The following is a 15,912-nucleotide window of genomic DNA, read 5'->3' as shown; positions in this document are numbered from 1 at the left end:
CAAGTTGTGGTTTTTGTTTTATATTCTAAGCCTGTGGGGACAGTTTATCCTTTTTAAACAAATTGCACTTAGAACACCCTGGGAGACTTTTTGGTTGAAGAATGGGGTGCAAATGAGAAATAAATATGCCGGGGGGGGGAGCACTTCATACAACAGTGTTTGTAATGTTGCAGGTCATTTTGAAGTCAACATGCACAGCCTTGCTGGCAGACCCCTAGGTGTGTAAGAACCAAGGATAAGACATTGTGAAAGCCCTGCTCTGCTATCTTAATTTCTGTTAATTGCAACTGCTTTTCAGCCATTTTCTCTTGAGTGGCAGGAGGGGTTTGCCACAAATCCCCAAATTTGTTTGGCATCCAGACCGGGAGAACATTTGGCTATTCCTGTTTCCTAAGCTGTAGAAAATGCTGTTGCCATACAGCCAATGGGCTTCAGAGTCCACTAGAGATTAACAGCTGCTTTATTCTGTGGGGGAAAGGACAGAAGATCTTAACATGATGCCCTTTGGATGTTTTGGACTACAACTCCCATCCTGATATTGGAAGTTGTGGGGCACCAGGTTGAGCAAGACTGATCTCAAGAAACTTGGACCACATTCTCAGAATGCTTCCCTTCCCTAGGTATTCTGAAAGCAGACGCCTGGGGATGATGCCCAGCTGCCACCAGCCATAGAATGTATTTTATGTTAGCTGGGAGAGACAAATTGGATGGAAGCTGCAGAGCAGCTAGTTCCATGTCAGCAGCTTGTGTGTACCCATTGCAGCCTGGAAAACTATAAAAAATGAGGTCCCCTTAGTGCTATAGAGTGGGGGCCCCCAGTTTCTTTATGGCTCAGATGCTGGTCTTTACAACAAAGCCCCAATGCTTATGGTCTGTTGTCACTACTAAATACTTTGGCAGACCTTTGTGCTCCATGGGGTTGAGGCAGGAGCGGTGTCAAGGGATGGTGTTATATTACTTTGGCACCTCTTCCTGTGGTAGTGTGGCAGTCACATTAAAACAAATAAGGCAAACCAAGGTTGGGTTGGGAGTAATTGCTTCACTGTAATTCCCCCCCCCCCCCCCCCATGATTTGGTATATCTAAAGCATCTCTGGAAACAGGACAGGTGGCAATTGAAAGTGAACTTTTTAATTCGCTCCAAATGAATGAGAGGGTCCTAACCAGTGGCTACTAAGGTGGGTGGTGGGATAGCCTAGTGGGATGCTAAGAGGCAAGGAGGTGGCGGAGGCAGACTCACGCTGGGGGTGTAAATGGCCTGCTATCTTACTTAGTGGGTTGGGCAAACTTCTATTCAGAATATTGCTTGTCACAGGGTAGGGGGCACTGGGGTTGAGTTTATGGAACTGAAAAGGAATGCATTTCGAGAAATGCAGTAGGGAATCTATTTTGGGTTATGGAAGGTACAAGCTGAATAATCTCATAAAGGGAAATGAACGGCGCGTTACACACGCTGAATGAATCTTGGAGGAGGGAAATGTAAATTAGCTACTACATGCGAAAATTGGAGTAGGCCAAATTAAGATGAACTACAACTAAACTACTGCAGAATTGAGCAATTTTTTCACCAGCCTCCTGCTACATCTGTGGTCACTTTTGTTGATCCTTTGCCTCCTGTTGGCACAATCAAATAGACTGTAAATTACTGTGTGTGCAGACAAGGAAGATTCATGTCTGTGACTGGCCAAGACATTTTCAAGAGGCTCCCCAGGTTACTAGTCCTTCCGTTTTGTGTTTTGTTTTGTTTCCTTTATTTTTTTATTGCATCACATTTATATCCTACCTTGTTTCTCCAAGGAGCTCAAGGTCTTGCATCTTTCTCCCTCTCCTCAGTGGCAGTGACTGGCCCAGTGGGCTTCCCGGCTGAGTGGAGATTCAAACTCCGGTCTCCCAGGTCCTAGTTTAATCCTGACACCACACTGTGTTTCTTCCTCAGTATCCCATGACTGTGCTCAGGGGTCCAGCTATAGTCACTGGGTGGCTTGAACCCACTGCCCACAAGGGGAAAGGATATAGGGAGACCTTTGCTGCAGGACTTCATTGAGGTTCTGGCTTGCTAAATAGAGTACAGCTGAGTCCTACAGCAGGTTCATGTCCAAAAGTGGTGGTGGTAGGTGCAGTACACAGGGTAATGCAGGCTGGAATAGGAGAGAGAGACAGTTTCAATTTCTGGAAGAAGTAATCTTCCATGAGCCTGTGCTGGTCATGCTCATGATACTGTATAGAATTATTTGGATGTATCACTATATATTTTCTGTTCTGTTTTGAAGAACGTTCCTCAAGTAAAGTTCTGAACAATGCTCATGGGTCCTGGCAATGTTTTATTCCAAAAGGAGTCAGTTTTTTATGCATCCAGTTGCTTAAAGCTGCATAATATTAATATCTGCTATATTCCTGCCTCCCCCCTCAGATATATTCCGGCCCCCCTGAGGACAATGCTGCACCCCCAGTGCCTCCTCCCCGGGTAGCCACTCGACGGCACAAACCCATCACCATCTCCAAGCGCCCTCTGCGGGAGAGGCCCGTCTTCTTTGGAGGCTCCGTGGAAGACAGTGAAGGTGAGTGGGGCTGATCCTGGTAACTGCTTCCCATCCTTTCATGTGGGGCTGCACTGGAGCTCTGTGTGTGCACCCAGCTCACTTGTTCATTTTTTAAAGAGAGCAACAGCAGCTGCCACTTCACAAGGGTAAAAAACCCCCACACTATTTGCTGTAAAAAAGAAATTGCATGCATACACATCCCATAATACTCTGAATCAGGAAGCATTATCCCCACACAGACTATAGCTGCCCCCCATATATACCTTTGATGGAGTGCCCTTAAAAATCTCCTTGGGGCCCACCAAGGCCTCAAATACCTGCAAATATCTTTTGTGGTTTTTTTTTTTTTTAACTTGCTAGTGGTTTTCTATCATTTTTTAAAAGGAAAAACAATCTCCAATGGGTTTAGCCTATTAGTCTATTAACTACAAGAAATTCCTGCTCTGAAACATAAGAACCTAAGAAGAGGCTGCTGGATCAGACCATTGGCCCATCTAGTCTAGCATCCTGTTCTCGCAGTGGGCAATCAGATGCCCCCTGGGAAAAGGATTTTGGCACAAAAGCACACTCCCCTCCTGACATTTCCAGCAGCTGGGATTCAGATGCGTTGCTGCTTCCGGCTGTGGAGGCAGATCATGGTCATCATTGTTAGTAGCCATTGATAGCCCTCTCTTTTCCTCCCTGGATTTCTATAACCCTCTTTTATAGCCATCCAAGTTGGTGGCCATCACAGGCTCCTTTGGGAGTGAGTAACTGTTACAGACTGGTTGAATGCAGAGAGGATTGGAGAGAGAAGCAGCTGGGGAACCTCCAAGGGAAGAAGGCTCAGAGTTGGGGGATTGGTGGTGGGACGATGATGAGTGGTCAGGTGGAGAAGAGCGAGAAGACTGGGAGGAGTCTTTAGCTGAAGAGGTAGCGGGGCTTAGTGAGCCGGGAGAGTCTGTGGCAGAAATAGGAGAGGAGGGAAGCCAAGTGGCACAGATGAGTCTGGCTGCTGAAGAGGCTTGGGCGTCTCCTCTGAAGTGAAGGCCCAATACAGGTGTTGATCATCATGTGAGCTGCGCACAGGTGGTCTGAAGCGAGCCAGCTACCACCATTCCTGTGGAGCCTCCTTTTATTGAGACAAACATGCAAGCCAGGCAAATACATTTTTGGGCTGTGACCTTTACACATCTTCTGTCCCGAGATTGTGGGGTGGTACAAGTTATTTTTGGCACCTGTTTCCACAGCGTCATTTTCCCCTTGCACAGTGTATGACGAAAGGAGACAAAAGGTCTCTAAGGAAAATGTTACAGACAGGACACTGCTGACTTCTGAGACCGCAAAAGGTCAGACATGGGTGGAACGATCTACAGACAGCTGTGGCTTGTCTGGGGGGGGGTTCCCTGCACCCCAAAGTCACGCGTGCAGGCAGATTGTGGCTGCCTGCTGGTGGGGAAGTGTGCTCCCTCCGGACCCCACTGCCCCACTCACTCTACATATCCCTACATCCTCCTCCTTCTGCAGCAAGCTCCCCTCCCCACTGGTCTCACAGAACCAGGAGAGGCATGAAGAGAGCAGAGGCACAGTCTCTGCTTCATGGGGGCAAGACCTACTGAAGAACAGTTGCTGTGCTAATCCTGTTTTTGCTCATAAAGAGTTAGCTCCAACTTGGTTGGTGTGATTTACTGCTGGCTTGCTCCTGACAGTAACATAATTTAACTGTGCTCCATGAAGAAGGGCTTTATTTTAGCTGTCCTGAATCTTCCAGCATTCAGTTTCTTCGGATGTCCATGAGTTTGCGTTATGAGAAGAAGGGAACTTTTCTCTACAAACTTCCATCATGCCACCTCTTACTTGCCTCTTCTCTAAAATGAAAAGCCCCAAGTGCTGCAAACTATATTCATAGGGGAGTCACTTCATCCCATTGATCATTTCAGCTGCCCTTTTCTAAATCAACATTAGGCTTGATCCCCTTAAGTCAATCCCAGTAATGCTTTGGATCCTGGCTGGGAAAACACTGGGAGGTGCCTCTCCCTTGCATCTTGCTGATTAGTTAAGCTCTCAGTTAAGAGTGCTTTGTCCAAGAATCAGTGGCTTGCAGATCCAGAGGTGCAAAGTGATTCCATTCAGTAAATGGGTCCAAAGTGCCATGATGGCTTGTTAACAAGCACTGCGACTTTGTGCCACTGCGTGCGTCATGCAGAAACAATGGCTAGTGCTTCTGCTAAATCACTGATCAGTTTGCCACCCGGAGGGCAAACCACTGTGAGAGCCTAATTGGTCGGCAACCCAGGGAGATTCAGAGCAATAGAATGAGTCATAGCCTGAAAAAGCACCAGTGGCCGCCCTCTTGTCACAGATGGATGTGCACTTTGGGTCCCCCCTCCCACCTTTTTACATCATATGAAAGGTTTTGGAGGATCTTGGCAAGGCCTTATCTCCCCACCAGAGTACTCCTATTATCTGCCAATTTTGCAAAGTGTATTGGTGGGGACGGATAAGGCGAGCTCATCTTTTCTTCTCCCTTTTCTGAATTTTGTTTTTAACTTTGGTGTGCCATCGTGCCTGTTAAGGGAGCACTGGTTAATTCTTCTCCTTGTTATGTATTCAGTTGATCACCCCACCCTTCCTCCCAGAAGGGGAGCACAGTCCAGCAAAACATCAACAGCAGCAATAAATGCATTTTAAAAACAGTTGCAGACATTCCAAAAAACAATCACGTTCCATCAAGCCAGCCAGCAGCTCCAGGGTTTGCCAGGATACTGGTGCTGCCTGCTGACCTCTGTCCCACATGGGTGGGTGCTGCATATTTCAGGGTTATTGTCAAAATATCATCGGCTGATACCTTTTAGAACAAGGAGTCCCCATAATCTGCTGTCACCAAGCCCAAGTACATGCACATGAAATGACTGCATATTCTTACCCTTCTTTGGCCCTACGTCCCTTTTATGGTCCCCGCCCCCTCTGTTCCCTTTTTCCTATCTTTTTCCCCCACTGGAATTCTCTTGGGACAGGGACCTTGCCCTCTGATATATTATGGAGTGCTTTGTATAGGATCCAGGAGAGGTAAAAGAAAGTCCTCCCTCAAGCAGCATGGAGTTGGAACTATGGAACTCACTGCCACAGGAGGCAGTGATGGCCACCAACTTGGATGGCTTTAAAAGAGGATTGGGCAAATTCATGGAGGAGGAGAGGGCTATTGATAGCTACTAGCCACAATGGCTATTCTGTGCCCTCCACAATTTTTGCATGGACCTTTCTGCTTTCCCTTATCATTTCATAGCCAAGTGTGATTCATGTGCACTGTCATTTTCACTAATCAGAAGTCAGCCCCGAACCAAGCCATGGTTTGCAAACCTAACCATGGTTACAAAGTGTGGGTTAACACTGATATTTTTGGTTAACTGAAACACCACTGAACATGAAATGTTGATTGCTATGCTTGGTTCCAAAATTGCATTATACTGGGTCAGGACATTGGCTCATATTGCTCAGTATTTTTTATGCTGACCTGCAGCAGTGGCTCTCCAGGACTTTAGGCAGGAGACTCCCCCAGCCTTACCTGGGAATGCCAGTGGGGATTGAACCCTAGAACCTTCCACTTGCAAGTCAGATGCTCTTCCATTGAGCGGTGGCAGGCCATGGGTGGTGATGGCTACTCATGCATGACATCTTAGCCTTCAATCACAGAGTCCTGTGAATGTGGCAACAAAACTCCATTTGAGTTTTGCCATATGTTAACAGGGACCCAGCAGAAGGACCAATGTGGATGTTTGTGGAAACATCATCTATCTCAAAAAAGAAAATAAAAATGTGATGGTACAATGGCAGTGTTGCACCACATAGCTAAAGGCCAAGAACTAAAACGAGTAGACAAAAATTACGTTACTGGAAAAGTTGATGAAGCACTTGGAGAATTCATTATCGCAATTACTCGCTATTTGAAGGTGTATTAACAAAAGGCTCTTATTAGCCACACAGTCAACAAAATTCTCATGGACTTCAGGTGGAGGAATAAAATCTTGCACATAGAAACCTAGCTTCATGGAGAAGCTTTCTGGTTGAACACTCTTTTATGATAACACTGGCTTTCCGCACGTAGGAATTTTTGCAAGCAGTTTGAAGTTATTTAGTCCAGGAAGGACTGTCCCATGCAGTTTTGCTGAAGGAGTACATCTATTCCTTCATTGTCCAGCTTCCTATCCTATCTCCATGTAGTAATAACCGAGCATATGTATATTTATATATTTTCTTTTCCTAAGAAAAGCCAAAGCTGTGATAAGCACATAAGAAAGGCCTGCTGGATCAGACCAATAACCCGGTGGCCAACCAAGAGAAACCCACAAGCAAGACGTGAGCACAAGAGCCCTCTCTTCTTCTTCTTCTGCTGCTGCTGCTTTCAGCAACTGCTGTTCAGAAGCATTGCTACCTCTAACCATGGAAGCAGAGCATAGCCCCCATCATGGCTAGTAGCCATCAATAGCCCTTTCCTCTGTGAATTTATCCAGTCCCCTTTTAAAGCCATTTAGCTTGGTTGCCTTTGCTGCCTCTTGTGGGAGTGAGTTTTCCATACTCCTGTGGGAGTGAGTTCCATACTTTAACTATGCGCTGCATGCAGACGTACGTCTTTCTTCTCTGCCCCTGAACCTTCCCACGTTCAGCTTTGTTGGATGCCCACAAGTTCCAGTGTGATATAACCGTGGCCCAAACTACATAGAATTGTGCAGCTGTCACTTAACTTGCATCTCCTCCAGTGTTTCCCTGGTAACATTTAGCTAAAGATTATGTGTTATATGATGTCTTGGCACTCCAGTTCCCAAACTCGCTGCTCCCATTTCATAGACTGCTGGTTGCATTTTTGCTAAGCATTACCAGGGACACACTGTATGTAGCAGGCCAGAACGTGGTGACAGCCATTAATTTCTCCTGAAATGCAATCTCTGAGCCATGGTGAAGGCACCAAGTTTTATTCCCATGGAGCACACTTCATAAATAACTGAAGATTGTCAGCTGCGTAACTGAGAAATGATCTCCACATTGGAGAAAATCAGGCCCGACCAGGCTGAAACTTAATGCCACCTGTGAATTAAGGAGAAGAATCACATTGAAGGCTAGCAATAGTGTTAGGAGCTTCTACGTGGAAAGTTATAAGAACAGCCTGCTGAGTCAGTCCAGTGTCCCATCTAGTCCAACATCCTGTTCTCACAGGGGCCAACCAAGTGCCTGTGGGAAACCTGCAAACAGCATTCAAGCACATGACAAACTCCCCTCCTGCAATTTCCAGCAACTGGGATTCAGAAGCACTACTGCCTCTGACTACAGAGGCAGAGCATAGTCATCATGGCTAAGAGCAATTAATAACTTTCTCCTTCTCCACAAATTTGCCCAGTCCACTTTTTAAAGCCATCTAGGTTGTTGGCCATCACTGCTTCTCTGTGGGAGCCAGTTCCATAGTATCACCATGCATTATTCTTCCTGAGCCTTCCAACATTCAGCTTTAAGAGATGTCCACGAGATCTTGTGTTATGGTGGGGAGAGGGGCTTTTCCTTAACCACTTTCCCCACCCCATGCATTATTGTATAAACTTTTGTCATGTCGCTTCTTAGTCATATTTTCTCTAAAAGAAAAAGTCCCCAATGCTGTAATATTTCTTCTTAGGGGGTTGCTCCATCCCCTTGTTCACTCCCCCCTTGTCACTGTGAGCTTGACTTTCTGGACTCAGTTGAGAACGCACGGCCGTGATTTCCGCCAGATGTTTTCTGCAACTTGGAAATGGCATGTGTCTATCTCTTAAGCTTGTTGGTAGGTAGGGCAACTTTTCTTCATCATGTGATGCACTCAAGACCCATGTGCTGCTGGTCCTTTATTTTGGTTTATAAAGCCCTAAACCACTCAGGGACTACATTATGTCAGAGACCCCCTTCCCCTTGATATCTGCCTCTGGTCCCTGTGCTCAGTTGATAATACCTCACTGTCTGTGCCATGTAGTCAGTAGAGAGGCCTTCAGGACACTTAGACTATCCTATGTAACAAAAGAAAGCTCACTCTTGTGGCGGAGGGGCTGTGATGCTTTAGGATCATGGTGTTGGAGCTGCCCTGTCATGCAACCATTTGGGGAAGTGGTCTTCCTTGTGGGTAGGGGTCATTACCAGTCACCTAGCTCATATGAACCCTGCCTTAGCTGTGCTCTTCATCAGAAGGGATAATAACCAAAGTATCCAATGTAAACAGCTGCCACCCTTGATTTTGGCTGCAGAACTTGAGGATCACTGAAAAGGGGTCTCTCCTCCTACAAAAGACGGGTGACATAGCAAAATGTGGGACATAGCATTGTCCATCCATTGGATGCAGCACAAGCGCACTGTAGAAGGCAAAATGAAAGGGAGACAGATTTGATAAATCGTGTGGCTTCCTTTATTTGTGGGAAATCTCCCATGCCACCAAGTCATTTCTCGAGGCAGGACTTTGCAAATAAACAGAGACCAAAATCTATAAAGCAAAATGTCCCAGGAGAATGATATTTTATTTCCTCCTAATCCTCCCAAGGTATTTGTGCGGGGGGGGGGGGGGGGAGAGACGGACAAGAGATCCGCATGGACTGTATCAAGATCATATATAGTTTTCCTGAACACTCTTAAGACAAATAACTTTATATTTTGCTTCATTAAGAGCCCGCACAGTTATTACACATTATAAACCGCCCAGAGTGGCCGGGGAAACTTAGCCAGATGTGTGGGGTATAAATAATAAAATTATTATTATTACATTATGCCTATACATTTATCAGAGATTACCTTCTTAACTAACTACTTAAGGAGACACTTTTCCATTAACTCGACAGTAGTCTCAACCACTTTTTCCATCTTACGGATGCCAGGTAACATGAACATTGGGCATTCCATACATTAGCCCTACTCAGATATAGACAGTGTTCCTTCACACTTTTATCACTATGTAAATCATACAGCTATTCCTCCGAGAATTCTAGCCCATCAGATACTGGAAGTGTATGAAATACACTGCTATATTCATCTATGTAAAATTAAAGGAAATCATTTTTTTAAAAAAATCTTTTTTTAAGGATTCTGTCAGCAGTATTCTAGAGCTCTGTCTCCTTGGTGATTTTTTTAAAAAAAAGGTTTTAAAGATTTTTTGAAGGGGGAAAGCCAAGAAATAATACCCTTTCACTATCCCAAGCGCATCTCACAACAGAACTAGCAATATAGGCAATAAAAACAGACGCTTCCAATTCTAAGCTTTCAGTGCCTATTGAAAAAAATTTTAAAAATTGCTCAGTAGCACCTTAGAGACCAACTAAGTTTGTTGTGGGTATAAGCTTTCGTGTGCATGCACACTTCTTCAGATTGCATGCATACTTCTTTTGGGTCACAGCATTCCTAGCCAAACATAACGTGTGATAAAATAAATAATGCAGAAAAGGGACCCAAATGGATTTCTTGAAGGCCGAAGCTTGTTTACACATCATCGGAACACAAAGTTCCAAGACAATGTTCTCTGTTACACTTTGTTCTTGCCCATATGAATTTCTGGTGGAATCAATTAAATGAGTTTAGCATTCTAATTAAGATACATAATATATATTTGCCTTTCGCCTGTTGTGGAATTTATTGCTCTTGTATTGTAATCCTGAAAAACAACAGACACACAATGTGAATAGAGCACAGTGACACTCAACATAGGAAGCTGCCCTATACTGAGTCAGGCCATTGGGTGCACCTCAGTCAGTGTTGTTTACACTGACTGGCAGCAGCACCTTTGGGTTTCAGTTGGTGGTGGGATGTGTCTCTCCCAGCCTACCTTGGAGATGCCACTTGGGACGCAACCTGTGGCCTTTTGCATTTGAAGCAGGTGCTCTGCCACTGGGCTACAGCTCATCCACTAAAAATAAAGTAATAGTCCAGTCTTCATGGTTCTGAGTCAAGGGCTGATTTGCATAGTCAGACCAATGAGCCCATCCAGCTCTACATTGTCTACACTGACAGGCAGCAGCTATCCAGGATTTATGCCCTACCTGGCAATGCCATTGGGGTTGAAACCTGGGAGCTTCTTGCAAGGCAGATGCTCTTCCACTGAGCTATGACCGCTCCCTCAAGAAATCACATGCCGATACATTGCTTTTGTCTGTCAAAACAAATCTTTTAAACAAGTTGAATAAATGTGGTTATTGTTTGGGTCCCCTTTAGCAGAGGATGGCTGCTTCCACACCCCCAATGGCACAATGATTCCTGGCTGCACAGAAGCCCCCAGGCCACTCCAGCGCAGCAGACTGCCGTTGCAGAGGCCAGGGGAGGCTGATACCAGGAGGCCCAGTGCAGAAAGCAGGTCGGAGCAGTGTGCAGATGTGGATGTGGGAAGACTGGTCTCCAGGCTCCAGGACAGCGGGCAGAAGCTCCCCAGCAAAGCGGCGAATGGCGTCATGCCTGTGTCGGAGTCCCTGAAGGCCTCCACACTGCATGCTAAGAGGCCTGCTCCCAGACTTGGGCCAGGCTGCAAGGAAGGTGAGTCCACCTGTTCTTTGTCACCTGTCGTCTTCTTCCACTGCAGAAGTGAATGTACCTGCCTGATGTCAATAGGAAGGCAGTTCCAGAGCGTAGATGCTTACACACACACACACACACACACACACACACACACACACACAATTATTTCTTACAAATTTGGAACAGGTATTATGTGGCACCTATAGCAGTGCCAATGCCTCCAGTTGAAGTGCTCAAGTGGGCATGCTTGAGGTAAGGCAACCTGGCAGGTAGACTGGTCCCACGTTGCTTTGCATCCTAATAGTAACACCTTAAACTTGGCATGGTTGCAAATGGGCAACCAGTGCGGGTCTCTGAGCAGAGGTGCTATAGGCTGATAGGGTCTCACTCCTGCCAACAATTGTGCTGCAGCATTTTGCACTAACTGCAGCTTCTGGATCAGGCACAAGGGCAGACTCGCGCAAAGCGCTTTTGTTCCAGTGGTATACTCCAGAGCTTAGGGCAAGGAAACAAGCTGGGGGATGGCTTGGATGCAAGTGGAGGAAAGATCTGAATGAATGCAACTGAACACTGGTAAGGGCTCATTATCAAGCCTACCTAGTGGCAGTGAAGACAGCGAAGAAGGCATCCTTTGCTGCCTGCATTGCATCCTCATCATGTCATCTGGCAGAGCTTTTCTGGGTTGTACAGGGCCCTTTACAGATTGGCCCAAAGGAGGTGATAGAACCAACTGTAGCTTGCTATGATTTGTTTGCGAATTACTTGTATCCACCAAGACCTTGACTCTGCTGTTATAGCAGATGACTCTCATGGGGTGTCTAGAGCACAGTCTATCCTGTTGTGTTGGATGAATCTCAGTTAGTAAGGCTCGAGGATGTGGAAAAGGTTCTTGGATCAGTCAGGGTGACCACTTGCGCTCTAGACCCTTGACCCTCTTGGCTGATAAAAACCAGCAGGGAGAGGACAGCTGCCTGGGCCAGGGAGGTGATCAGTTTCTCTTTATGAGAAGGGTGGTCCCTGTCTGTTTGAAGGAGGCAAAACCACTCCTTAAGAAACCTTCCCCGGATTCGGAAAACCTAACTAACTACCAGCCAGTTGCTAATTTCCCTTTCCTGAGCAAGTTTCTGGAGCGAGTGGTCGCAGATCAGATCCAGGCACTTTTGGAAGAAACTTATTCTCAGGACTGCAATACCTCAAGGACCGCCTCTTTCCATATGAACCTATCTGGACCCTGAGATCATCTTCTGAGGCCCTTCTTCATGTGCCTCCTCCTTGAGAGGTCCGGAGGGTGACAACACGAGAACGGGCCTTCTCTGCAGTGGCTCCCTGTCTGAGGAATGCTCTCCCCAGGGAAGTTTGCCTGGTGCCTTCATTATACACCTTTAGGTGCCAGGCAAAAACGTTCCTTTTTAACCAGGCCTTTGGTTGCTTTGATTGACACCCTATGCCCTTTTAAAATGTGGGGGGGTTTTTTGGGGGGGGTTATTGGGTTGTTTTATTTTGATTATGTGTTTTGTGGCTTTATATTTTGATTTTATTCTGTGAACCGTCCTGAGACCTCTGGGTATAGGGTGGTATATAAATTCAATAAATAATAATAATAATGTTGTGCAGAACTTGCTAACCAAGCTTTTGGGGTTACTGTGACCCAAGTTGCAGCTGCAGATGTTTGTAAGCAACCTGGAGGTGGCTGGACTTAATGGCAATCTCCTGTTATGGACCTTTACAGGACCTTTTCCCTCCCTGGAGCAGAATTGCAGAAAGTGTTGAGGGCACAATGTCAGTGGCATTTTTAAAAAGAAAAAAAAAAAAGGCCCCAGTTTGTTGCTTGGCTTGCACACCAGGCTACCAGAGTGAGAGATGAGTGGCCCTGAAATACGTTCCTCTTTCCAAGTAACTTTTATTATTTATTCCTGCTTTTTCTGACTATTGCAATCTGTACACAGCAAAGGAACTTTTGCTATGTTTCCTCTTTACCTCTTGTTGCTGGCTTTTGCATATTTTATTGTGTTAAAATTAATAAAAATGGGTTACATGCCACCCTATTCTCTGAGTTATGAGAGATTCCAGGAGTCCCAGGTGCTTTCTCAGAGTTTCCTTGGAATGTGGGTTAGCGGAAACAGTGATGGATATGCAGTTTTATTTACACATATTTGCAACCTGAGCCTAAGATGGAACAGCTCTCAGCATTAACACCCCAAAAAAGATCTTTCCTCTCCATTAGTCGCAGCTTTGGATCCAGCACGGAGCAAGCAGGTCTATGTTTCTCCAGCTTAGCTCACATAAACTATGTTGGCTTTTGTTCTCTCCTACCTATGTGTGTGTGTGTGCGTGTAGGAAAGGCTCAGCCATTAGCCTAAAGGGCACCATCCGTTAGTCGTAGCTCTTGCAGCACAGCTCATCCTTTTGGGATGCTGAACATAGTGCTTAACTAGCTGGCTACAACTGTTGACCAGACAAAGGTGCTGGTTTGGTGGGCTTGCTCTCATAGCCTTCACAGATACAGGAACCCAAGGATTATAAGGAACTCAGGGCATAATGCCAGCTGTCACACCCCCAACATCGAATGGAATTAAACTGTTGTAGTAAGTTGCTTGAGGAGCAAGTTCTGCAGTTGCAAGCAGGACTTGACAGGTCATGCTGTTTATCATCTCTTACTGAATTCACATGGAATCTAAGTCCCTTCCATCCAGGTTCCACATTAAGCTAATATTTATTTTAAAATAGGAGAAGTGGAATTGTGTTCTGTTCTGCATATTAGTCTAAGAGGTGCAAATTAGATTAAAAATACAGGCGAAATGAAATGATCTCCTTAGTTGCAAGGTCTGTGAGATTTGGTGTTACAGGTAATTCACGACTCAACATAATTGCACTGTTATAATTATGTTATGTTAATGACACTAAAAAAACTGGTTAGAGCCCACATCACTTTTGTGTTGCCTTACATGGTGGGGGGTTGTTGGACCCCTCCCCCCAATGACTTTTTGTGCAAGTGTATTTTTTTCTGGTAAAAGAAAGAGTTCTCAATGGAGACATGATTATTAGCATTTTCCCTTTCAAGTGGAACAGTGCTTAATAACTTGCACCATATATTTTATTGGGATGTCTTCCTGGGTGGTATACTGAATCCTGATAGCTCCTTCCTTGCAGGGTTTAAAAGAAACCTGCCAGGGGTTCTTCAGCTGTGATTTCTGCATTGCAGGGGGTTGCAGTGGATCACCCTGTGGGGTCCATTTCAACTCTACATTCCTATTATTCTGTGATACAGTGTGATTTTTCTTTTGATGGAAGGTTAAGATGCAGGATTGTGGCCTGTAGATTACATGTTATTCTTGCTTGTTAAGAACTGAAGAGGAGCCAAACCACTGTCCCACTATGAACTTTCTCTCTCAAAAGTTCCCAGGTGACATTTTGAGCTTGACATACGAAGCCTCACACACAGTCTTCTTAACTTATCTCAGTATTTCTCAAACCTGTGCTGGAAATTCAGCACACTGGTTTCCATTTCATCCTTTTATTTCTAAAATTTTAAATTGAGGTTGTTTTTTTTAAGTAAACAAAAATTGAACGGTAACAAGCAAGATGCATAGGACAGGACTTAACTATGAATTTAGTTCATAGGGAAAAAAAGAGGAAATCCAAACAATCTTGAAGGAAGTATATTAACAGCAATATGGAAAGCCAACAAAGATAGTACGTCCATTTTAAGCTAGGGTTCAAAAATCGTTTAGGTATAATTCTAGAAAGTAAGTGGGGCTGATCCCTGTTGTCCAAAACATATTTAACAAATGGAGACCAAGTAACTGAGAAGGTTGTTTTAGATATACAGGATGTAAATGCATCAATGAATAAGAAGTAGCTGCCATTCTTTGCTTCAAAGTATTATTATAGCATAGAAGTAAAGCAGTCTCAAAAGTAAACAAGTGTGATCATAGTTCAGCTTTCCTGATCTTTGCCCTCACTTAAAAATTGACCAAGCAAATAAAGTTTCAGTTAGTTTTGCTTATTCATCTGCTTGATGATTTTCCTACCAATTTACAGCATCCAGGCCTCCTGAACTTGCAAAGCAGGATGTGATGAATATGGTTCATTTGGGGTTCATTTAACTGAAATCTATTTTTTTTGTTTACAAATCTCAGCTTCGAAAAGTCTTGCAACTTCCAAATCTGGAAGTGAATTATTCAACATCTGCCTTTTCAGTTCTTGTGCTAGTGACAACACCTTAGATTATATACCTGTTTAAAATTTCAAAATGTTCTTCTTGCATTGGATAAATTTTTAATTTCTCTTCTGGTGCAGGTCTCATGCCCTCACCCTTCAGAATGGTGGTCAGGAGCAGCTAGGGGTTCTTTAATTTGTTTTGGCAATGTGGAAGCTCTTGGATAACCCCAGCTCCCCTGACTCTGCTGGGGCATAAAAGAGGCAGTGAGATATTTAAAATCCTCAGCACACACTGCCTCTGAGCTGTTGGTGGCAGAAGGGAGAGCGGGGAAGATATTTTAGGCAATCTGCATGCATTGATTTTTCTAATATGCTTACAGTGTAGAACATGTAGAATATGCTTACAGTGTTTTTAAACAACACACAAACAAAAAACACCACTTTTGGGCTGCATTTACGCACAGTGCTAATCCAGTGTTTAGTGAAAAGGTGAAGAACCTGTTGTTGTTGTTGTTGTTTAGTCATTTAGTCGTGTCCGACTCTTCGTGACCCCATGGACCAGAGAACGCCAGGCACTCCTGTCCTCCACTGTCCCCCGCAGCTTGGTCAGACTCATGCTGGTAACCTCGAAAACACTATCCAACCATCTCGTCCTCTGTCGCCCCCTTCTCCTTGTGCCCTCCATCTTTCCCAACATCAGGGTCTTCTCCAGGGAGTCTTCTCTTCTC

At 44.9% G+C, this 15,912-nt stretch overlaps 1 protein-coding gene across 2 annotated transcripts in view; it reads left to right on the top strand.

The window, feature by feature from the left end:
* OPHN1 (oligophrenin 1) overlaps positions 1 to 15,912 on the top strand; it is a 120,284-nt gene that overhangs the window by 90,497 nt on the left and 13,875 nt on the right. For both annotated transcript variants that reach the window (XM_079961276.1, XM_079961277.1), the window contains 2 exons: positions 2,410 to 2,557; positions 10,727 to 11,041. In XM_079961276.1, coding sequence (XP_079817402.1) covers positions 2,410 to 2,557; positions 10,727 to 11,041 — 463 coding nt within the window. The remainder of the gene's footprint in view (positions 1 to 2,409; positions 2,558 to 10,726; positions 11,042 to 15,912) is intronic.

Source organism: Podarcis cretensis (genome assembly GCF_951804945.1).
Source record: "Podarcis cretensis genome assembly, chromosome: Z".
Lineage (NCBI taxonomy): Eukaryota > Metazoa > Chordata > Lepidosauria > Squamata > Lacertidae > Podarcis > Podarcis cretensis.
The sequence above is the reverse complement of the archived record's forward strand: the minus strand, read 5'-3'. Positions and strand labels throughout refer to the sequence as shown.